The sequence below is a fragment of the Bubalus bubalis genome, chromosome 13 (genome assembly GCF_019923935.1).
Source record: "Bubalus bubalis isolate 160015118507 breed Murrah chromosome 13, NDDB_SH_1, whole genome shotgun sequence".
NCBI lineage: Eukaryota > Metazoa > Chordata > Mammalia > Artiodactyla > Bovidae > Bubalus > Bubalus bubalis.
This window is the reverse complement of record NC_059169.1, coordinates 43,378,729-43,404,152: the sequence shown is the minus strand read 5'-3', so window position 1 is coordinate 43,404,152 and position 25,424 is coordinate 43,378,729. Positions and strand designations below refer to the sequence as shown.

General features: G+C 36.4%; 1 protein-coding gene across 3 annotated transcripts in view; it reads right to left on the bottom strand.

Annotated features, from left to right (window-relative positions):
* DACH1 (dachshund family transcription factor 1) overlaps positions 1-25,424 on the bottom strand; it is a 479,356-nt gene that overhangs the window by 269,326 nt on the left and 184,606 nt on the right. For all 3 annotated transcript variants that reach the window (XM_025262761.3, XM_025262762.3, XM_025262763.3), the window contains exon 2: positions 10,539-10,654. In XM_025262761.3, coding sequence (XP_025118546.2) covers positions 10,539-10,654 — 116 coding nt within the window. The remainder of the gene's footprint in view (positions 1-10,538; positions 10,655-25,424) is intronic.

The following is a 25,424-nucleotide window of genomic DNA, read 5'->3' as shown; positions in this document are numbered from 1 at the left end:
TGTTGCTGTACAGCAGAAATCAATACAACACTATAAATCAGCTACACTTCAATAATAATAAAACTGACACTTCTCTTGGAGACTTTATTTTTTATAGTGGAAACTCAAATCAAATTAATTTATAGTAAAGTTCAAGGTCTTTCATTTAAATCCCTTTAAGAATTCATGCCTTTCTGTTATCAATTCTGATGATCTTTACTGGTTAAAATAATATTTTTCACCCTTCATTCCAAATCCTACCATGGCTAAAAATATTCTCTTATATAATATTTAATGATTGTCATTTTATCCTAGTATTAATCTTACAGCTATGGACCCCTTCACAGAGTACTCATAAGAGAAGGACAAAGAGAACAAAGGAGCATAAAAACATTCAAAATTTTCTTTAAATTGGAAAAAATGTATTTGTGAGCCTACAGTCACGGTCTTGCCCATGAATTAACCAACCCATCTATGAATACCAGGGTAAGAAGCAGTATGATAGCTTATAAACATGAAACATTCTTCTCAAAAGTAATGTTTAAAAACCATCTCAAAAACTATTAAAGAATATGACTATAAAACCTTGAAGGATGCGGTTAAAAGGATGGATGTCTTTTAACCAGAAAGGCACCATACAAAGTTTAGAAAATAATTCAAAGTAAAATAAAATAGAATCATCAAATTTTATAATTAGAAAAGAATAAGACTGCCTTATTCAATCTACCTCCTTCCAATGCAGAATTACTTTCAAATTTCCCCTAACAACAGTAATTACTAAGAAAGGAAATGGAAGGTTGGTGGTCCGGGAATGAAGGAATTTGTTTTAAACTATTACACTTCTGTACTGTGAACAGTATGGCCAACAAAAAGTAATTAAATATATATACTATCGCTAACTTTTCATCCCACTTTCCTATTAAACCCTTCTGTCAAAAGGAAAAGTTAATGTTTTAAGAGTAATAAGCTTCACTTTTAGATAGTTCTCCTTGTAGCAAGACTTTCTTATGGAAGCCATTGTAGACGTCTATAATTACTGTTCATCAGTTAGATTTCTGTCCTTGAAAGAGCACAGTATGAATCGACTCCATCATTCACTTCAGATCCTCTGTAACTCTTAAGACTAAACATTACCATCATTTCCCAAACCCTATTATCTAGGCTATTCCCTTAATGATCAGAGTTTGTCAATGTCCTACTAAAGACTGGGGTGCCATGACTGAGCATAACATTCCAGATGTCATCTGGTGTGCAGAATAAAACTATGCTGTTTCTCTTTCTCCAGACTTCATAGCCTTAACCATGAAGCTTAGGTGTCTAGCACTTCCAGAATTTTTATCACAGCACTGGTTTATATAGCTGCACAAACAAATAAAATCCTTCAGTGATTTTCATTTAAAATGTTTTCAAATCAGGTCTTAGGTTCATTTACAACTAGAGCAATAATGCTTTGGGAAAATGAATTCAGGTTTTAATAATATAGTTACTTTTCTGACCTTTGCCAACTTTATTTGCAATGTTTGGTCCTGTCAACACTTGCAATTAGCAATTCTATTCTTTACAAAGAAGAGCATAAAAGTTGCAAAACATACCTCAGTATGCATGGAGAAAATACAAAGAAATTTCAACACAGAATTTAAATCCTTAGTAGCAAAGCTAGAACATTTCATTAAGGAAATAAATTGAGGTTTGGGTTAGCCAAAGGGAGAAAAGCTTACCAAAGACAGAGAAGGAAACTAAACAAGAATTCTGTTTATCTTGTATAGCTTTTGTTCTACAATATCTTTCAGTTCAGTTCAGTCGCTCAGCCGTGTCTGACTCTTTGCGACCCCAGGAATTGCAGCACGCCAGGCCTCCCTATCACCAACTCCCGGAATTCACCCAAACTCATGTCCATCGAGTCGGTGATGCCAACCAGCCATCTCATCTTCTGTCGTCCCCTTCTCCTCCTGCCTCCAATCCCTCCCAGCATCAGAGTTTTTTCCAATGAGTCAACTCTTCACACGAGGTGGCCAAAATATAGGAGTTTCAGCTTTAGCATTGTTCCTTCCAAAGAACACCCAGGACTGATCTCCTTTAGAATGGACTGGTTGGATCTCCTTGCAGTCCAAGGGACTCTCAAGACAATATCTTTAGGGATACTCAAAATATATCTATAGCAGATTTAGTTGTTTTTCCTGAATGAATATTATTTAATGTATTCATCATTTCTCTTGATTGAAAAAGTGAAAGTGAAGAAGAGTTTTTAGTGGCTCAGGCAGTAAAGAATCTGCCTGCAATGCAGGAGACCAGGGTTAATCCTTGGGATGGGAAGATCGCCTGATGGAGATGGCTATCCACTCCAGTATTCTTGCCTGGGTAAGTCCATGGACAGTGGAGCCTGGTGGCCTATATAGTCCATGCGGCTATACAGAGTCTTTGGTTATTTATTTATTTATTTTTCTGAATGAACATTATTTAATGTATTTCTCACTTCTCTTGATTAGGGAAGGAGCCATGTGTGTGTGCTCAGTCGTATCTGACTCTTTGACTCTGTGGACTGTAGCCCACCAGGCTGTCTGTCCATGGCATTCTCCAGGCAAAAATACTGGAGGGGGTTGCCATTTCCTACTCCACGGGATCTTCCTGACTCAGGAATTGAACCCACATCTCCTGTATCTCCTGCTTCCAGAGGTAAATTCTTTACCACTGTGTCACCTGGGAAGTCTAGAGAAGGAAAAAAAGATAGTAATAGCACCTCCTGCTGGTCACTAAATTAAAGCAAGCAATAAAAGACAAGACCTTGCAGGAGGCAGGAACCTGGTAGACTTCAGTTCATGGGTCACAAAGAGTCAGACAGGACTGAGCACGCAGGTAGGCGCTAAAAGACAACAAGTGACATGTTGTATAAATGAGGGACTAGAATATTTTATGCTGCTGCTGCTAAGTCGCTTCAGTCGTGTCCAACTCTGTGCGACCCCATAGACGGCAGGCCACCAGGCTCCCCCTTCCCTGGGATTCTCCAGGCAAGAACACTGGAGTGGGTTGCCATTTCCTTCTCCAATGCATGAAAGTGAAAAGAGAAAGTGAAGTCGCTCAGTCATGTCCGACTCTTCGTGACCCCATGGACTGCAGCCTACCAGGCTTCTCCGCCCATGGGATTTTCCAGGCAAGAGTACTGGAGTGGGGTGCCATTGCCTTCTCCGAGAATACTGTATGAGAATCTGACAAATAAAAAGATAATCCACAAAGCTCTGGCTAAATCCACACACCATCCACCAGCATAATCAAAAATTGACCCTTAAAATCTGATTTGCTTTTCTCAATGTAAATAAATATCTCTTCTGTCACAGGAGACATCATATTACTAAAAAAGTAGCAAATAATATCCTGCAATTAGTCAGTTAAGTATATTAGCAATTTCATTACTACAAAATCTGCTGAGAGAGAAATTTAAGTGGATTATAACTCTGCGTATGGACCAGTGTAGGCATAGGAGACTACAGAACTCAATAGAAATTTGGAAGAAGGAAACAAATTAGGGAGGAAAGGACTGTAATTTTCTTCTAAATTAAGTAGATGAGAGGCCTGTCCAGAAGTCTAGTAATATGTGATTATTCAATTAAATCTTTAATAACAATCTTTACTTAAGAACTTTGAAAATATTTTAATTTATGCTAGTAATAACCAGGACATATAATAATTTGACTGAAATGCTTGATTATAATATATACCACATATTTAATAAAGTAAATATATTTATTATCTAGTCTTTCATACTAATGCAATATTTACAGTTAGTTATGAGCTACATATTATTCACGTATGTATTAAATTAGGTGTATACCAAGATACTGTGGGTACATTTATATATATGCAGGAATTTTAAAGACTAGTATATTCTATGTTATCATTCTATTCCTGAAAATATTGCTTCTTTAGAACATCAATTTAGAAATATTAGTTTCATCAATTACTGTTGATAATGCTGAAATGTAGACATCACAACCCACCAACAAATAATGCCCTCCATTTACCTAGTACACCTCCATCAGGCCCTAGACTCTGCATCTTTAATCTGGATCCTAACTGTACTTAAATGGGTTTTATAAACTGCATTATAACACCAATGTTGAAATTTGTAACTCTGAGGTTTAATCATGTCTTACAGAAATCCCTTGATAAACATATATTAGCCATATTCCTGAAAAAATACTTATGTTGAATATCTGCTTTGTGGCTAGCAGTACTCTACACAATGGCATACTATGGTAAACAATCACCAAAATCCATTTGTATGGATAAATTTCATACCACACTTGGGGCCCTCTTAATATCTCAACCAGGAACTTTCTGGGTGTGGAAGGCTGACAAGGATCCCAAAGTTATGCTCACATTTTTTAACCTGTGAATGCCTCCTTAAGAGGAGAGTCTTTGGAGATATGATGACATTGATGATTTTGAGATGGGGAGTTGATTTTGGATAATCTGATGTGTCCTAAATACATCCACATGTATCCTTTCAAGAGAAACAAAAGGAGATTTACACACACACAGATACACACACAGACACACACACAAGAATAGGTGGAAATTACGGTCACAAGCCAAGGGAAGCTGGAGTCTCCAGAAGCTCGAAAAGGTAAGGAAACAGGTGCTCCCAAAGAGATTCCAGAGGGAGTGTGGCCCCACCGATAACTTGAGATGGACCTGTGCTGCTTGTTTTTGAACGGTGGCTCAGACGGTAAATCGTCTGTCTACAATGTGGGAGACCCGGGTTCGAGCCCTGGGTTGAGAAGATCCCCTGGAGAAGGAAATGGCAATCCACTCCAGTACTATTGCCTGGAAAATCCCATGGACAGAGGAACCTGGTAGGCTATAGTCTATGGGGTCGCAAAGAGTTGGACAAGACTGAGCTACTTCACTTTCACTTTCAGAACTGTGACAGAATTAATTTTTTATTTATTGTAGTCACAATATAAGTGGTAATTTGTTACAGTAGCCACAGGAAACTAACAGAGTGTTCAGTACAAGTTTTAAAATTAAACAAATTATGTGATGAATTTCAAATTTAGGTTAAAGTGCTCACTAGTATCTGACTCTTGCGACCCCATAGACTTCTCCAGGGGTCAATGGGATTCTCCAAGCCAGAATAGTAGAGTGGGTTAGCCTTTTCCTTTTCCAGGGGATCTTCCCAACCCAGGGACCGAACCCAGGTCTCCCGCATTGCAGGCTGATTCTTTACCAACTGAGCTATCAGCCTTCCAAAAAGGAAAAAGAAGATAAATTACTTAAAGATAAATTACTTTCTTTTCAAGAAAAATTTAAAGGGAAAAATACTTGAAATTCTGGTAGCTCAGTGATAAAGAAATGCCTGCCAATGCAAGAGATGTGAGTTTGGACCCCTGGGTTGGGAAGATCCCATAAAGAAGGAAATGGCAACCCACCACAGTATTCTTGCCTGGAAAATCCCATGGACAGAGGAGCCTGGCAGGCTGCTTGAGTCCATGGGGTCTCAACAGAGTCAGATAGGACTTAGCCACTAAAGAGCAACAACAAACAACATGCATCAGATACTGATAAGTCAAATGTGTTACTTTCAAAATGTCCAATGATTAAGTTTCACAAGTATTTCCTACATACAGATGTATGAAAATACATACTTATATATACTGCATGAACATTAATGTCTTAAATGTTTTGTATCATATTTATTCTTTGAGTAAGGCATTCAAAAGATTTTTATGTTTAAATTATTAGTGAAGATGATCAACTCATTTGTGACTGTTTTACTTGTTTTTCTTACTTGGGAGCCTCTCCAGGGAATACAATGCATTTGTTATGATAAAGTTCTCAATATGGAAAACACATTTCCACATAATGAATTTTTCCCTTGGAAGTTGAAAAGCTTAATGAATTTAAAATATTACAAATGTTGATACTACAAAAAAAAAACAAAAACAGGTAGTTTGGATGCTGTTGCCAGTTGGTAATATTTAGAAAGAAAAATAAAGCCTATAAACTTTGAAAATGTCTTTGAATTATAAATCCACATGAGAATACTTTCCTACTATTTTTTTAAGATGAAAATATTTCAACAGAATTGACTCTTGCTAATACTGCCCTAGCATAGCATTATTTCCACAATAGTGAAACTGCATTTATAGGTTCTTACTTTTTAACCATAGTGCCTCTGTGTTTACAATTGCTTTTTTTTAATCCTGATCACATATTGATTATTTGCCTACAAGGTCACAGTAAGAGAAAAGATGTGTCTAAGAAGCAAAACTACGAATCATCTATTCATTTAACTTGATGTATTTGGAAAAAATAGGTAATGGATAACTTTTTTTAATGAAAAAGGCAAATACTGAGAGTCACTGAGTTATTTCTTAAAACTTACATGAAAATTGTGTTTCAAAACTAGTTTGCATTCTGCCCTAAAGATAAAGTCAAGAAATTGGCCAAATATGCTATCTCAAATTGCACTCCTGGCACAGGAGGGGAGTATTTAGAAGTCCTAAATAACCCTTTCCTTAATTGTAAAATACACATGATTCTATAAAAAGTATGAATGTTACGGAAATTCTGTTGCTAGGATGAATTTATTTCAAACTGGTATTTATTATCAAAAATGATTTATGATATGTGCTCAGTCCAAATAAATGTAGAGAGCACTACAGGAGGTGTTGTGTTGTGAGACTCTACAAAGAACCTTCTTTCTTTCATTAACTTCCACTTTTGGTTGCTATGGCACCCAGTGACAACCATAAATTTAGAAATTATCACCATCTGCCCACGCCCCCTTCTAAGGTTACACACAAGCCCACTTGAACAACCAAAATAGCAAACAAAAACTTCATAAGCAATTTTACAGTTTTTTATTTTCAAATTATAGATACCTAAGTAAATAATCCTAGAGCTGGGAACGCACTTTTTAAAAATATAGTCTTTTTTTTTTTTTTTTAGAAAAGCAAATTCCTTAAGGAAAGATTATAACTTAACTACAGTGTTCAGTTGTTGAAAAGAAAAATGAGGAAATGATTAGAAACAAATTGATACATTTTTATAAATTATCAAAATAAATAAACTTTTGTCAAGGACCAATTCAGGCAACCTCGAAGGTGAATCTGTATCTATTATGCTTTCAAATGGTAATATTGGAGTACAAAAGTACAGGTCAATATTTATATGCAGTCAATGATGTAATCTTATAAAGGATTTGAGATTTGAGAGTGAGTTGTTTTCTTCTTTGTTCTTTTGAGGTCTATATGTTTTTGTACTTGTTTTGCTAGTTTTAGAACAATGATTTCCAAGTCATTAAAAGATATTGATAAAACTATTGTGCATGCTAAGTGGCTTCAGTTCTATCCAACTCTTTGCAGCACTATGACTGCAGCCTACCAGGCTCCTCTGTCCATGGGATTCTCCAGGCAAGGATACTGGAGTGGGTTGCCATGCCCAACCCAAGGATCAAACCCATATCTCTTACATCTCTTGTATTGGCAGGTGGGTTCTTTATCACTAGCACCACCTAGGAATTCCTGGGAAAAAGATGTTTTAACTCCAAACTCACAGGTCAAAAATATAGAGAAATAGCCTTAAACTACTTTGCTTAATGTAAAAAAAAAAAAAAAAAGTTGCTATATCATTTTTTCAATGTTTCAAGAAATAACATATTTTATCTTTCCCACTTTGGGAAAAAACAGCATTTTACTTTTAAAGAAAGTAAAAAATATAAATAAAGTTCTGGGACAAAATGTCTATATATCCCTATTGAATCATATTCCCCCAGTACACTAAGTACTCCTTGGGAGAAAAGTGTTACACGCTTTTGTGAACTATATGATATCTTTACAATGATTAAATTTCCAGCTAATGTTTTAAGATAGAATAAACATTCTCTAGGAGTTTAAGATATTATTCTGTAGTCTCTAAAATTTAGAGACTTCTCCATCTAGAAAAACTTTGTGCAAAAAGAGCAATCATAAGAATATATTAAGATAGCATGATTCATGCACAACAGTCAAACTTCTGGCAGTTTCAAATCTTTGGCCAAATGTCCAAAATTTGAATTAAGTGAATTAGGCAACAGTGAGCTCACAAGACTTGTTTTAAAGCCATTCCCTGGGCTCTATAGAGTATTAAACTACCTAAATCCACGTCTTCAAATTCAGTCTACTCTCCTGGTAAGTCCCCATTTCCTCATCCTTCTCTGGAATAAGACTCTTAAGGCTTGTTTCAATGTAATGAAGTGAAGTAACTCAGTCGTGTCCAACTCTTTGCAACCCCGTGGACTGTAGCCTACCAGGCTCCTCCCTCCATGGGATTCTCCAGGCAAGAATACTGGAGTGGGTTGCCATTTCCTTCTCCAGGGGATCTTCCCAACCCAGGGATCCAACTCGGGTCTTAACCCAGGGATCAACTCGGGTCTCCCACATTGCAGGGAGATGCTTTAACCTCTGAACCACCAGGGAAGCCCCTTTCAATGTAATAGCTCAAGAGAAATCTTAATTTCTGGGCTCACAACATATTAGTAAGAACAAAAGTTTTTTAAAAAGCACATAAAATGTATGAAATGGTCCTGCTTCAAAAATGAAGTGATGAGTCAAGTTAAAATTACCTTCAGTATCTCTGTTCACCAAGTTAAAAGATATTTCAGAAAGGGATCTATCAAAAATGATTTAATATTTTGATTTTGAGTTTTGGCTTGTGATCTTCAGTTGTTTCAAAACTTCTTACCCCAAAGTTACTTGATGGTCTTAACTGTGGAAGGTGCTGCTATACTTAGATCCTGATGATATCATCTTATCTCACCATCTCTTAGGTGGTGAAGTATTTATTGTTTTCACCTTAAAACGCTGGCAGGCAATTCGGAACTAGATCTTCCCTATTTCAATACGAAAACAATCTAGAATACTTTTCACCCCAAACATAACTGATTAGTTAGAATCAACACAAACTTATCAAATACAAAATAATGATTATTAAAATGATTATTTTTAAAGCCCCAGACATATTCATTGAGAAGTCAAAGACTCTTTCTTCTAGCACACCTGAGTCTTTCAATCATAAAACATAAAAAGCTAAGATTTTCTTTCCACCTTGTCTGCACAGTACCAATCCCCTTGCCCAAAATTTGCAAATCAGAAAATTTTATTTAGTTAAATAAAATGTTCATCCTTAACAAAATGCTACCTATTTCATTCCTAAATATCAAATTTGGAATTAGAATTTCAGGCAGTAGGATTCAGTCACTTGTGAATCATAACCTAAATTAACAAATAGGAATGATGATACATGCTCTGTAATTAGGTTATTTTCAGCTATTGATTTCATTTTTCTGTTTCTCAATTTTTCACCTGCAAGCATTAGCATAAAAATATAACTCTTCATTGGAAAGTGAATCATTTACTTTTAAGAACCTTTCATATCTTACTAAAAAATGTAAATACATAAAATGAACAAATAACTTCGAATTCAACTCAGTGGATGTTTGATTAAGGTTCATAAAAGTGAACAAACTGTTCAGACACTGTCACAAAAGTAAAGGTGAGTTAAAAGAGCCATTCCTTCCAAGGAGCTTTCAATGCAGTATGGAATGTGAAATAAGACACCCATGATTATATCACAGCCTAAAAAAGACAAGTGTTACAATAGAAAAAGAAAACACTAACATGGGTATTCAGAGGAAAAAAATGAAGACTTTCTCCTGATCTTGCTAATTCTCTTTACTGTTCCAGTTATTGTTAAGTGACACTTACATATTTATATGTCTATCTCAACAAACTTTCATGATGGCAAGAATAAATAAATTCTATATGCTATATAATAATAATTTCATTATGACTATTAGTTTAATTTGTTCTGAGTCTGGATGAAACTTGGAAAGTGAGCAGACATGTGTGAGTAAATAAAAGAATTAATGAACACATTCAGGTGGTAAAAATCAAATGAGTTATTTTTGCATGCAGTACATTATTAAAGTTGTTTATGACACAGAGCATGTGGTCAAGAGTATTCTTTTACTTGCACATTGAAAAAATTCTAATAATAAACATCTTTCTAATGTTTATTATTTCTAATAATAAACATCTTTCAGATGTTTCTAATAGAAATAGTTTAGGAAAAAATAGGAGATATTTCTATTTGACATAGTTATGGTCTTTTGTTTGGATGCATGTTAATCTAGTTTGGAGTTTTTATGGAATGAAACATAAGCTTAGAATTCAGAGATCTGGGTTTGACTAGCCACTGACAGTGATCAGCTGATTGACCTTGGGAAAGTCATTGATTCTCTCTGAGCTAGGGATAATAATTTGTTATTTGATATTAGCAAGAGAATTAATTAGAATAAACCCTAGAACTGTGTTCAATTAAATGTCTTTCATTTTATTTTAAATAAGGAAATGATGATAATCATAATGCAGTTTTGAAATAAATTCTCATCAGTAACATGGTTTTAGTGTGAACAAAATATAGCTGATGAGTGTAAACATCTATGTAAACACAGGTATATATGAAAGCAATGGTGTTGGCTGATTTTGAATATTTTAGGCATCAGTCAGTAGCACGCTTACCTGTTGGTGGGATTATCCCAGGAGACATAAGGCCCGGGACAGAATGTGGCATGATATGAGAGTTCTCTGGGGAGGTGACACTTTGAGTCCTCTTAGGAGGCCTTCCAGGTCTAGAACTGAAACAAACAAACAAAAAATTTTTACAATTAAGCTGTTGTCTTACACATCATTTCAAAGTTGTTTCAAGTGGTAACATGGACTGTAAATAAATTTGTTTCAAGGACGGTTGGTTTTGCAGTTAGATGTAATAGACTTCCATCACTAATTAGATTACATGCTGAATTCATTTTCTTCATTGAAGATCAGCCACTCTTGATGCATAATTCATAGCCTGCACCTCGTTACCTGCTTCTTCATATTAATATCTATACACAGTCTGAATTGCCTCGTTTGCATATGCTAAAGTTCTGCATGCAGCCTTCAGCACGAAAATTATGCACTAACTTGTAATAATTATTACAGTCAGCCTGCTATTGATTTATGAGACTTTTAAAAACCAAATATGTGTAGTACTTGTAATGAATGATATTTTAAGGTTCTTCAGGAAATTAAAAGGCAATGGCTGCCTAAGGAAATGTTCTGCTTGTTTGATTTAATACTACAGTTAGCTGGGAGGTGGAATGAAAGAGTGATTCAGACCTATAGCACATTTTTCGATGATATGTTTTATTACTTTGCACTGCTAGCCTGATATCTAGATGATAAATGACAATACATATCTAATGTGTGAAAAGGTCTTGCAATTTCTTTATTTTTTGTCATTTAAAAGATAAGTCAAGTTATCATTTAACCCTTATTCTATTTAAATGAAGAGCCCCACTAGGTTGCCTTACTTTAAATATACTAAAAATTCTATTGGAAATGCTTAGGATTATTTGTAGGACATCATTAAGAAATGGCCAGAGTAGCATCTTATATCTGACTTTAGAATAATTAAAAATCCTGTTTGTGTTTTAACAGCACTTTTTCGCTTGCCTGTTTTACAAGCATAATTTTTAAAATTATCAAAGCAGAAAGTGAAAAGGATACACATATTCACCATTCTTGTATAAGGAAAACATGAAGAATATAATAGCAAGTTTTGAAGCAAACATAATTAGCATTATGTTTCCTCTGTCTGCCTCTGTATCATGAATGTTCCTTTACGAAAGGCTTTTCTGTCATTTACTGGCCAATATGTGCCAAGATATAGCAAAACCTCCAGATGCATCCTTCATAAGTTAACATTTCCATGTAAGCCTCAACTGAGATCCTTTGCCTTGTCAGAAGAGTCAAAGATCCTATCTCTATTATTTAGTGTAAGTAATATATGTAGTCATTTAACAAATATTGCATTTGCTCTTTTTTTAAAGCAGTGCACTGTGGGGGCTAATTTGGGAGAACGAGTTCTTAGTCTTCAAGAGCTTATACTCTTGTCAAGTGGGACAAATCTGGTACATAAAGAACTAGGATGCAAATTCAAATGTGCTGTGTCCTAACCAAGTTGCAGTCTGAACACTAATGTGGAAAAGCTGGATAATGATAGATAACTCCCTGTTGGAGTTAAGATATCATGGCCCTGGGAGATTAGAACAGAATTCTGAATGATGAGTTGAACATGGAGAGAAAAAGAACAGAAATCACACTTGAGTGGGAATGTGAGAAAGGAATGGAAACCTGAAAATGTGTGAACGTACAAGACTGTTTTTTCCAATAAGTTGAAACAGGTCAAATAAAATAAGTGGCAGAAATCCATACTGTAGACTTACTGCCTAGGGCCAGATCCTGGAGGACTTTGAACCAAGAGCAAATAGATTGTGTATCTGTTTAGGCAGCTAACCAATAAGGACACTGTCCTGTGAATACGGACACATCTCTCAGGCTACTTATTCTCTGTAATTACTCTTCATCCTCAGTTGATTCTCTAACTTATATTATGAGCCTAAAGCCCACCAACAGTGCTCTGCTAGTCTCCATTCTCCCTGAGTGATTTCTTCTATTAACATTACTGATATGATAAGGAATAACTGCTAAATCTTATCTACAGCCTGATCTTTCTCCTGGGATTCACATGGATTAATGCCTGTCTACTGCTTATGTTCTATAATAATCTAAGATTCAGTTTGTCCAAATTTGAACTCGGCATCTTCTCCATTAAAACCTACTTTTCCTTGGTTAATCAAAATGGCACCTAATTGACTAACCCAAAAATCCAGGACTCGGCTGTGTCTTTCCCTTCCTTTGTACACTCAAATATTATCCCAATGAAAATATCTCTCTATGCCCACACCTGTATTCCAGATCAATCCCTCCTTCCTTATTTGATCTACTATCACAGCTCTTTCAAGACCTACCCTCAGCTTTGCCCCATGCTAGAGCTGAAAGTGAAGTCTAGATAACTCTCCGTACTGATTTTGGAAGGATTTTTTTTTTAATCATGTTTTTCAACTGTTTAAAGGCATCAGTGACTTCCCAGGTGACACAGTGGTAAAGAATCTGCCTGCCAAAGCAGGAATCACAAAGAGACATGAGTTCAATCCCTGGGTCAGGAAGATCCCTTGGAGCAGAAAATGGCAACCCACTCCAGTATTCTTATCTGGAAAATTCTATGGAGAGAGGAGCCTGGCAGGCGACAGCCCATAGAGTCACAAAGAGTTGGGCATGACTGAGCAACTCAGCACATACACAAAATACCAATAGTTCCCTATAGCATTGGCACTCCTTAGATGGCACCCCACTCCTGTACTCTTGCCTGGAAAATCCCATGGACAGAGGAGCCTGGTAGGCTGCAGTCCATGGGATCGCTAGGAGTTGGGCACAACTGAGCGACTTCCCTTTCACTTTTCACATTCATGCATTGGAGAAGGAAATGGCAACCCACTCTAGTATTCTTGCCTGGAGAATCCCAGGGACGGGGGAACCTGGTGGGCTGCCGTCTATGGGGTCGCACAGAGTTGGACACGACTGAAGTGACTTAGCAGCAGCAGCAGCACTGTAACAAGGCCATTCAATACTTAGCCCTGGTCTACATTTCCAATCTCATCCTGTTTTTCCTACATTCATTGCTTATATTTGGCCTTAATGAACTTATTATCAGTGTCCCATGTTGCTTTGATCTCCTAATATACTACCTCTATACAAGTCACTATTACTTCAACCCACCCTCAGCCCCCTTTTACTGACTAAACATTCATCATCCTTCCTACCAATGCCTTCTATTGAGTATTCCTTCTATGCACTATGATGGTTCATGGCGAATAATTCTATTTTAGCCTTTTCTGCACTAACTATAGTAATCTGCTTATTTATTTCACTCCCAAGACTGTATGGTAGAAAGTGTACTTTTTTTTTTTTTTTTTTTGTCATTAAAATGCCTCAGTTAAAATAGCTCACTGTATGTATTTAAATAAATTTTAATTCAATTCGTTAAAACTTTCACTGCAATTCTTCAAATTCCTCACCAATTCCAGTAGTCTCCAAGATTCCAGGAAATGAAAAGTGAGATGCAAAAGAAATTTGGGATTCTGAGTCTAAAGATGCTAAATATCCATCTGAAGCTCAGAGAAAAATAAGTATCAAGAGAACTCAAACAAGATGCCATGAAAAAAGTGTGAAAGGAAAAGGAAGTTAAGATTTGAAAGTTTTAGTTCTTGAAGTTGTTTTGCTTTTAAAGAAGATGAAAGTGTTCAGCAGTACTTTATTATTCAGGCCACAGGAGCTGTCTTCACAGCCCTCACTCAGGAAGTAGAAGTCAGGCTACTAAGTAGGAACACTTTATTTCACACTGTGATTAGGAGAGACCCAGCGGGCTCTTTTCACCCTAGATAGCTCCTGCCCAATCTATCAAGTTGCCTCCAACCTCACCAATAGAGATTTACTGCTTTTAGACTGGAAGATTTAAGATCTTTTAAAGCCTTCCATTAAAATGCAAATATCCTTGGTGGTGGTGAAACCCTAAAACAATCTACACACACTCTACTAGGGATGACTTTGCAATTAGGGGAGAGCAGGCAATGGCAACCTACTCCAGTACTCTTGCCTGGAAAGTCCCATGGACGGAGAAGCCTGGTAGGCTTCAGTCTATGGGGTCACTAAGAGTCGGGCACGACTCAGCAACTTCACTTTCACTTTTCACTTTCATGCATTGGAGAAGGAAATGGCAACCCACTCCAGTGTTCTTGCCTAGAAAATCCCAGGGACGGGTGGGCTGCCGTCTCTGGGGTCACACAGAGTTGGACATGACTGAAGCGACTTAGCAGCAGCAGCAGCAATCTTAAGATACCTAGGTAAATAATAGGGGAAGTGGGAAGAACTCCAAAGAAAGATTTCCAAGGAAAGACAGGTCATTTATCCTTTTCCCTAAGAACAAGAGGAAGCTCTTCTTGGAATTATAGGAGACTTCTTGGTTGCTAGGGAAGTTAGGTTTGTTGATTAACAAGACTTTCCTCTATCCCTCATGACCTATAGTTAAGTCTCCTTACTGACAGGCTTGGTGTATTACCTTTACTGCTCTCTTTATCACTAACTGCTAGAGGGTTTAAGTCTAGAAAATCTAGGAAGATAACTTAATCATAAAATACTTAGATATTTAAATTAGTTTCAAGAGAGATTTAAGGAACTTCCAGGAGAAACTGTGTAGTTGCAGTGCTCAGAAACATGGGTTATACTCTCTGGATAGATCTCACTTTAAATAGTAGTTCTAACCTATTTATTAGAAGGTGTGACCTTGATCAAGCCACTTAACCTCTGTGAATATCTGACTAAATCAGCATTTTTTTTTTAATGGGCCTGTTTGTTTTGTTAGAAATAAGTTATTCTTGGAAAGAAAAACAACAACTTCACTGAAAAAAGGAATGAAACAGTTAGCAAAGGCACTTCTTCAGGGAATGATCAACTGCCTCAACAGCAGACACCTTCAAGCCTCCTTACTACACCAGTAACCCAGCTCTACCCCCAGAGTATCAGAGCAGCTGAACTCTCTTAGTTCTAATCAAAGCAGAAGACCTCACTTAAATAAATTATTACCCTTAATAGCTTGACTGAAATCAAAATTTATGGCTTTGGTAATTGTTTTTGCCAGCTTCACACATGAGCCACAGTGCAGACTTGAGTATTTTCACCTGCTTGCATTAAGAGTAGAGTAATCACTAGAGATGACTGCACTTAGTATCTCACTTACCTAGGAATCCACTCAGGCTTATGGTTTCCTGCAGTTCCACGAAATCAGAAAGATTTCTTTTCCAGAGAGATCAGTGGGTGGGTGTCTCTCCTTTGTCTACATCATTAAATCAGTCTCAGGCTAATCTCTGTCTCTCCCCTAACTGTACAACGGTTACCAACTCTTCCACTTACTGTGCTTATTCAGTATGAATATCTAACTTAACTCAAAGAGGCTAAGTCCATCAAAATACTGAGAGATATCTGAATGTTGGAGGGCACTTGACAGATTGTGCAACCCCTAACCTCCTCCACAAGCATCATCTTCTGCTAACCTCTTCAGTAGTTCTTGGGAAGTTAAGTTCAACTCTTCTGGGACTGGAGCAGAGAAACCCGTGAAATCCAGAAACAGACTGTGATAGCTATAAATCAGAAAATGCAAAAGTCACTGCTTAGCAGAAATTTAGGTTCCAAATCCTACCTATTTAGAGAAAGGCAAGAAGGATGCTATTCAATCATACAATTCCTTCCTCCATGTATCTAAAGGACAGGAGCTACTGTACAACAAGCAATTGCATAGACATAAAAGTTATGAGAATAAAGACCCCCGTTTCTTTGAGACAGAATATAAAATTAAATAGCCTGTGGGATAACAATGAAGAAGAAAAATACACGGCAGCCAGTGAGCACTGATTTTAGTCTTGGGACACAACAAGCATTAGGGATAAAAGCAGCTCGCTCCATTCATCAAGAAGCGTTCATTTGCCCTCTTGAATCTATTTACCCAAAAAGTGCCAGTTATGTGTTTACATTCTGCATAATTTTCTTCTATTAAGTTTCCTCAAAACCAAGCCAAAAAAAATGAGAAATGTATTCATATATATGAACTGCATATATACTAGTATTTCTGATTGGAAAGATACAGTTTGCTTAATGATTTATACTCCCATTTGAATATTATGGAGTCAGAAAGAGTGATGTCTATGAGGAATGTCTGATAATATAAAGAAATTCTTATGTTCTAAATGAAAGATACAGACTTCGATATATGGCATACTGGAGCACAAAAGAGAGAAACTAAGTAAAAAAATGCAATATATATACATTAAAAAAAAGACTAGAAAACATACTAGACTATTTTATACATACATATATTTTATATAAAACATACATACTATTAAGATGTTTATCACTGAATAGAGAATTCTAGTTTTTTTATATCTGAAGGTTTTAGTTTCTCTGTCATACACATCAAAGAATTTATGGTGGACAAATCATGATCCTGGCTCATTTTGATCCTGAGGTTTATTTCTGTCTATAGCAGAAACCAGGTATAATTTATACTCTTAATCTTTCTTTTCCATCTCAATTTTAAAATATTTAATAAATTAAAATAAATAAATTTAAATTAAAAAAAATAAAACATGATTATATGTAAAAATATTACCCTTGTGAGAACTTTTTTTTCCCATGGAAGAAAAGCTATGACCAACCTAGGCAGCATATTAAAAAGCAGACACATTACTTTGCCCACAAAGGTCCATCTAGTTTTTGGTTTTGTCCATAGTCCATCTAGGCTATGGTTTTTCCAGTAGTCATGTATGGATGTGAGAGTTGGATTATAAAGAAAGCTGAGCACCAAAGAATTGATGCTTTTGAACTGTGGTGTGGGAGAAGACTATTGAGAGTCCCTTGGACTGCAAGGAGATCCAACCAGTCCATCCTAAAGCAGATCAGTCCTGGGTGTTCATGAAGGACTGATGTTGAAGCTGAAACTCCAATACTTTGGCCCCCTGATGTGATGAACTGATTCATTGGAAAAGACCCTGATGCTGGGAAAGATTGAAGGCAGGAGAAGGGGACAACAGAAGATGAGATGGTTGGATGACATCACCCATTCAATGGACATGAGTTTGAGTAAGCTCTGGGAGCTGGTTGGACAGGGAAGCCTGGCATGATGCAGCCCATGGAGTCACAAAGAGTTGGACATGACTGAGTGACTGAACTGAACTGAACTGAGTCTTTCTTTCTTTCCCATCTCAGTTTTAAAGTATTTAATAAAAAACATGATTATATGTAAAAATATTACCCTTGTGAGAACTATAAAATTAATTTAAATATGAAAAGCACAGATAATCATTAATATCTTGCAGATCAAATCAACTTCATGGAACAAATCCATCCAAATAAAAGAACAAAAAGAATTTCCTAAGACAAATGTATGTACATATTTCACCAAAAGTTATAGCTGATTTATAATATGCAGGTTATAAATGGATAGTTTTCTTTTAGAAAGACCTTGTTAACCTGTTAGTTGAAATTTGTTCCTTTAGTTTTGGGAAAGGCTACAATATAAATAATACAGGAAGTACATGATTAGCATCATTTTCCCATTGCATGAAGTTTTTTTGTACACCTGGCAAAATTTTGAAAGATACATTACTTTTGTGCAATGACGACAAATTTGGGCACTTTCTCAATCTCATATTTGTTTAGACATCTTTTCATATTTTCTGTGTAGGTGTGTGTTCCAGCCATGTGTATTTCTCAGTACAAATGGACTATAAACTAACATTATAAAGAGATGATTTTCCACCATCACCAAAATACCTATTTCTATGGGGCAGGCACTTAAAATATCACCAGCTGGACACCTGGAAAGCACCCTCAGATTAGTGACTCATACACCTAAAACATACAACATTCCTTTAACTCTTTACATGGTACGTGTTATAGATTGAATTTTATTCCCTCTAAATTCTTACACTGAAACCCTAACCCCAATGTGACAATACTTGGAGGTTGGGCCTTTGGTAGGCAATTAGGTTTAGATGAGGACATATCAGGGAGGCCTCATCATGGGATTAGTGCTCTTAAAAAAGAGACACCAAGGAGCTTGCTTGCTCTCTCTCTCAGCCACATGGGGAAATAGTGAGAAGGCAGTTGTCTACAACCCATGTCTACAGCCTCACTCAACATGACCGAGCAAGCACCCTGAACTCTGACCGTCAGCCTCCAGAACTTTGAGAAGATGAATTTCTGTTGTTTAAACTACCCAGTTTATGTTATTCTGTTTGGCAACCTGAGCAAGACTAAGACAGTAGACAATTCTACACATTAACTGAATAAATACATATGCAAATAAACAAAATAAAATTTCCTATGAAAAAGAACTAAAAATAAATTTTTAAAAAGGTTCTGTTCGTATTTTTTTTTTTTTTTGAAGAGATCTCTAGTCTTTCCCATTCTGTTGTTTTCCTCTATTTCTTTGCATTGATTGCTGAGGAAGGCTTTCTTATCTCTTCTTGCTACTCTTTGGAACTCTGAATTCAGATGCTTATATCTTTGCTTTTCTCCTTTCCTTTTCACTTCTCTTTTTTTTTTTTCTCTTTTTTCTATGTTTTATTTTATTTTTTAACTTTACAATATTGTATTGGTTTTGCCATATATCAAAATGAATCCACCACAGGTATACATGCGTTCTCCATCCTGAACCCTCCTCCCTCCTCCCTCCCCATACCATCCCTCTGGGTCATCCCAGTGCACCAGCCCCAAGCATCCAGTATCGTGCATCGAACCTGGACTGGCGACTCGTTTCATATATGATATTATACATGTTTCAATGCCATTCTCCCAAATCATCCCACCCTCTCCCTCTCCCACAGAGTCCAAAAGACTCTTCTATACATCTGTGTCTCTTTTGCTGTCTCACATACAGGGTTATCATTACCATCTTTCTAAATTCCATATATATGCGTTAGTATACTGTATTGGTGTTTTTCTTTCTGGCTTACTTCACTCTGTATAATGGGCTCCAGTTTCATCCACCTCATTAGAACTGATTCAAATGTGTTCTTTTTAATGGCTGAGTAATAAGCTATTTTTAAGCATTTGCATATTGTGTTACCAATTAATTACAGCCCAAAATTCTAAAGAGAGGCCCTGTTTGACAGGTTACATACTTGGGAAAATCTAGCCCATTTTCCGCTCAAATAAATTTGGTAAACACTCAGTTAAACTTAGTAGACATACATATATTTTGTTGAAAAACTTCACAGAATCCCACAGCTTTTAATATTTTTGTTTTATGGAACAATTTCTCAAAACTTCACTATGCTAAAATATACTCTAAATCTCCAAAATGAGGTATTATAAAATAGGTATTTACTAAATTTTACCATGAAACCTGTTATTTTCAACGAGTCTGCTTCGAGACTTGTACTCTAAAGAAATATGTTCTTCCCAACAGTATGCTTATCTTCAAATTATAAAAATTTTTCATCACTCGATATCACCAAACTATTTTCTGCGTCACAGGTCATATGACAATTGTCACAGGGGCAAGGAAAGCAGTAATTCACATATTCTATGAAGTTGATATGAGTTGATAATTACTCAAAACACAAGGTTAACATGAGTAAATTGAAATCATTACAAAGAGAAAGTGAATAATAGTTGAAATTAGCTACTTGATGAGGAGGAAAAATTGTTGACTCTGACTTCAAACCTTACACTATCCAGACTTCAAGTACTACAGGAAATGTATTTAATATAAATGTTGTTTCAAAGGACATTGGCAAAATATGTGAAGTCCCAGCTCAGTGCTTAGTCACGTCTGACCCTTTGAAATACCATGGAGTGCAGTCTGCCAGGCTCTTCTGTCCATGGGATTCTCCAGGCCAGAATTCTGAAGTGGGTTGCCACACCCTCCTCTAGGGGATCTTTCCAACCCAGGAATCAAACTCAGGTCTCCCGCATTTTGGGCAGATTCTTTACCATCTGAGCCACCAGGGAAGTACAAGAATGCTGGACTGGGTAGCCTATCCCTTCTCCAGGGGATCTTCCCATCCCAGGAATCAAACTGGAATCTCCTGCATTGCAGGCAGATTCTTTACCAGCTGAGCTACCATAGTGCATAGAAATTACCTCAAAATAAGGGTTAAAACATATTGGAATGTGGCTAAGCTCTGCTTATGCATTTATATTGTGTTTACAATTAATTACAGTCCCGAATACTAAAGAGAGTCCTTATTTGACAGATTATATATTTGGGAAAATCTAGTCACTGAAGTTTTTAAGTCCCCTCCCTTCCTTTTATAGAATCTATATGTGAGAACCACATTAAGAAGATTCTTCACAATCCACGAAATACACTAACTATATTAATATTAGAGTTAATATATTACTCACAGATGTCTTACCTTAATGAATATACTTTTTGATAAAGTTTTTATAAAATCAGAAGCCTAGTATTCTCTTCTCAATTTGAATTCTTTATTGACATCAAAGGTACATGACAGTTTATGAAGTGTATCTATTGATGTATCATAAAAGCATATTCATATACTTTAAATGTTTTATTCACTAAAGACTAAATTAATTTAATTAAGTTTTAATAAAGAATATAAAAATTTAATACTATTTATTTTTACCTTTCCATAGCATACATTAAACATTGGCATACATGATATTTCTTCCAAAGAGGATACTGTGTGTAAACTGCATTTAATGACATGCTTTTCTAGAGAGTTAAATATTTTTAACCTTTTAATCACCTTATAATTTTCTCTTCTTCCCACAAGCTTTCCAAGTACAGATAAGTCTACCCACAACACATCTGTTTCAAAATTCTCTGCAAAGAATGACTAATATCCCATAAGGGACAAATCCCAAAATAATGAGAAACAATTGTAAATGGTTTTCTTAAAATCTGGGGACCAGTTATTACTTTATTGGCCTCTTTCTCACAGTTTCTGTCATACTTCAAAACCATATTCTATAAAATTTAATATTAAAAAATATTCCAACTAAGATATTCAGTATTGAACACAGTCTCTTATTCAATCTATGGATTCCATCATCACAAAGAAAAAACTTTCATTACTATCATTTTTAAGTTTGAATTTCAAATGACCAGATCTTCTTTGCAACTGCTGTTGCTTATATTTTGTACAAACCAGAAACAACATAATTAGTCTTTTGTCTCACTGCCACATGCCATAATTGTACTTGCACATGTTCAGTGGCTTTGTTTTTGTAGATCACCTTGAATTTGGCCCCAAGATATGTCCACAGTTTCAATCTCAAAATAATATCCAACTTTCCTCTATAGGAGATCCCATTTTCAACATTCTGAATACCTCCTTCTCAAATGCTTTCATTTATATTGGAATCATAAATAAAACAATGGGGTTTCCCAGCTGGTTCAGTGGTACAGAATGCACCTGCCAATGCAGAAGTGATGTAGAAAGTGAAATATCAACACAAGAAAGTAAATGGTCTTACTCAATATGCCACACATAAAAAGCAGAGTTGTTGGGGGGAATGAAGAATAGGAAAAGCACACAAATATTTAGGGCAGTGAAAATACTCTGTGAGGTGAAACAGTGGTAAATACATGTCATTATACATTTGTCCAAACCCATAGAGTATATGCAGTAAAGTAATGCTCATCAAGGCTGTATATTGTCACTGTGCTTATTTAACTTATATGCAGAGTACATCATGAGAAACACTGGGCTGGATGAAGCACAAGCTGGAATCAAGATTGCCAGGAGAAATATCAATAACCTCAGATATGCAGATGACACCACCCTTTTGTCAGAAAGTGAAGAAGAACTAAAGAGCTTCTTGATGAAAGTGAAAAAGTATAGTGAAAAAGTTGGCTTAAAGCTCAGCATTCAGAAAACTAAGATCACGGCATCCGGTCCCATCATTTCATGGCAAATAGATGGGAAACAGTGGCTGACTTTATTTTTCTGGGCTCCAAAATCACAGCAGATGGTGATTGCAGCCATGAAATTAAAAATATGCTTACTCCTTGGAAGGAAAATTATGACCAGTCTAGACAGCATATTAAAAAGCAGAGACATTACTTTGTCCACAAGCATCCGTCTACTGAAGGCTATGGTTTTTCCAGTAGTCATGTATGGATGTGAGAGTTGGACTCTAAAGAAAGCTGAGCACCGAAGAATTGAAGCTTTTGAACTGTGGTGTTGGAGAAGACTCTTGAGAGTTCCGTGGACTTCAAGGAGATCCAACCAGTCTATTCTAAAGGAGATCAGTCCTGGGTGTTCATTGGAAGGACTAATGTTGAAGCTGAAATTCCAATACTTTGGCCACCTGATATGAAGAGCTGACTCATTTGAAAAGAACCTGATGCTGGGAAAGATTGAGGGCAGGAGGAGAAGGGGATGACAGAGGATGAGATGGTTGGATGGCATCACCTACTCAATGGGCATGGGTTTGGTTAGACTCCATCAGTTGGTGATGGACAGGGAGGCCTGGCGTTCTGTGGTTCATGGGGTCACAAAGAGTCGGACACAACAGAGTGACTGAACTGAACTGAACTGATGCTGGGAAAGACTGAAGGCAGGAGAAGAAGGGGATGACAGAGGATGAGGTGCTTCGATGGCATCACCGACTCGATGGAAATGAGTTTGAGCAAGCTCTGGGAGTTGGTGATGGACAGGGAAGTGTGGCATGCTGCAATCCATGGGGTCACAAAGAGTCAGACACAACTGAGCTACTGAACTAACTGACTGGTGGAGTATACAACACCAAGACTGAACACTAATGTAAATGTTGGACTTTGACTGATTATGACTTGTCAATGTAAGTTCATCAGTTGTAACAAATATACCCCTCTGGTGGAGTATGTTGATAAAGTGGGAAGCTATGCATATGTAGGAGCAAGGACTATATGGAAATTCTCTGTATTTTTTCCTCAATTTTGCTGTGAACCAAAACGGCTCTAAAAAAAAAAAAAAAAAAAAAAATGTCTTAAAAAAGAAGAAAGACTTGTGAACTAAGGCAATCTAGTCCAGAAGCCATGATCTGAACATCATGCAATCTGTCTCTCTGTTCCATATCTGTTGTTTAATTTAATCAACAAAAAAATGTTAATGTGCCTGACCTTTCAATGTGTGCAGGAAATACTGGTATGATATTGCCCCTGACTTCAAGTAGATTGTCATTTACTGGTGGAAATAGATACATATATAGCATTGCAGCAAATTTTATTAAACACTGTAGTAAATGCTTGAAAGGATTGTTCTGAGAACACCATGGTGGGGATTTCTCAGGAAATATGAAGTGTGAACAGAAATTAATCAACTGAAGAAGAAGAGGGGTTGCTAGTAAGGAAAGAACATAGAGACACAACCTCACCTTACTTACACATGCACTTCTGTAATGAAATGCTGAATTACTCAAACTCATGCTCATCTTTCCTTACTTAAAATGGTTAGTACACACAGTCTCGTACATGATGATTTTCAAAGTTTCATAGGTCATGGCTAATCTCTCCATATTGCCTCCATTCTTCTGACCTTGAGAAAAATGTTAGATGTGATAGGTTCTGATTTTTGATTAATGTCTTTGAGACATTATGATTCATTTAATTAATTTATTTTTTAAGTTAAAAATCTGCGAGATTCAGTATTTTCCTTTTTTAAAGTATTTTTTATAGTCTTTTCCATTATGATTTATCCCAGGAGACTAGATATAGTTCTCTGTGATATATAGTAAGACTTTGCTGCATATCCTGTCTTAAATGTAATTGTTTGCATCTACTAGCCCCAAACTCCCAGCCGATCCTTCTCCCTTCCTCCTCTCCCTTCAGTTCAGTCATTCAGTCATGTCTGACTCTTTGCTACCCCATGAATCGCAGCACGCCAGGCCTCACTGCCCATCACCAACTCCTGGAGTTCACTCAGACTCACGTCCATCGAGTCAGTGATGCCATCAAGCCATCTCATCCTCTCTCGTCCCCTTCTCCTCCTGCCCCCAATCCCTCCCAGCATCAGGGTCTTTTCCAATGAGTCAACTTTTCGCATGAGGTGGCCAAAGTACTGGAGTTTCAGCTTTAGCATCATTCCTTCCAAAGAAATCCTAGGGCTGATCTCCTTCAGAATGGACTGGTTGGATTTTGTTTTCTATGTTTTTTGTGATGTTTTATATTAGAGGAATTAAAAAGGAGCCCAATTTGGCATTATATAATTAACTCTGTAGATAAAACCTTCCTCCAACCAGTAACCAATCCATGTCCTTTCAAAATTTTACTTTAAAAGGGGTTTATATCCATAACAGTGAAATTCATTAATGACTCAACTGAGTATTATTTCATTTTTCTATAATATTTATAATTTTAACCAAAGTTACCACTATATCTTTCTAATATAGAAGATGAAAATATTTTGTAAAAAAATTATTGCTAGCCAACAATAAGGAAGGAAAAATCTATAGTAAGTGCCACATCAATCATTATGTTCTAAAGTAATAACAGCTATAAATTTCTAGCAAAGTACATGTACACACACAAACACACAACATTTGGTGTAAGCATTTTCACACATAAGTCACAAAAGTAGAAACAACAGTTTTATTCATGTTAAACTCTTGATCTTTTGAGATGCAACTTCAAATGAGAGTTAAAAGCAGAACTGATTAATTCAGAACTCAGAAAACTTTGTCTTCCTCCTTGTGAATGCAGAGGTAAGATGCCTGACTTAACCTGAAATGTGTATTTTCACCCCTCACTGACAAGTTATTTGTTTGCTACCTCTGGAGGAAATGGACATAACTAATTTATTTGAGAGATCTGTTAGAAAAAATAATACATCCTCCATTCCCCTCTGCTGTGTAATGCATGGGGAGCTGTCAAGATACATAGTCGTAAAGTATAGAGATTCAGATAACAACCCAGAATTCAGAGACCTCTGACAAATTTTGATACTCCCAGGAGGGTTT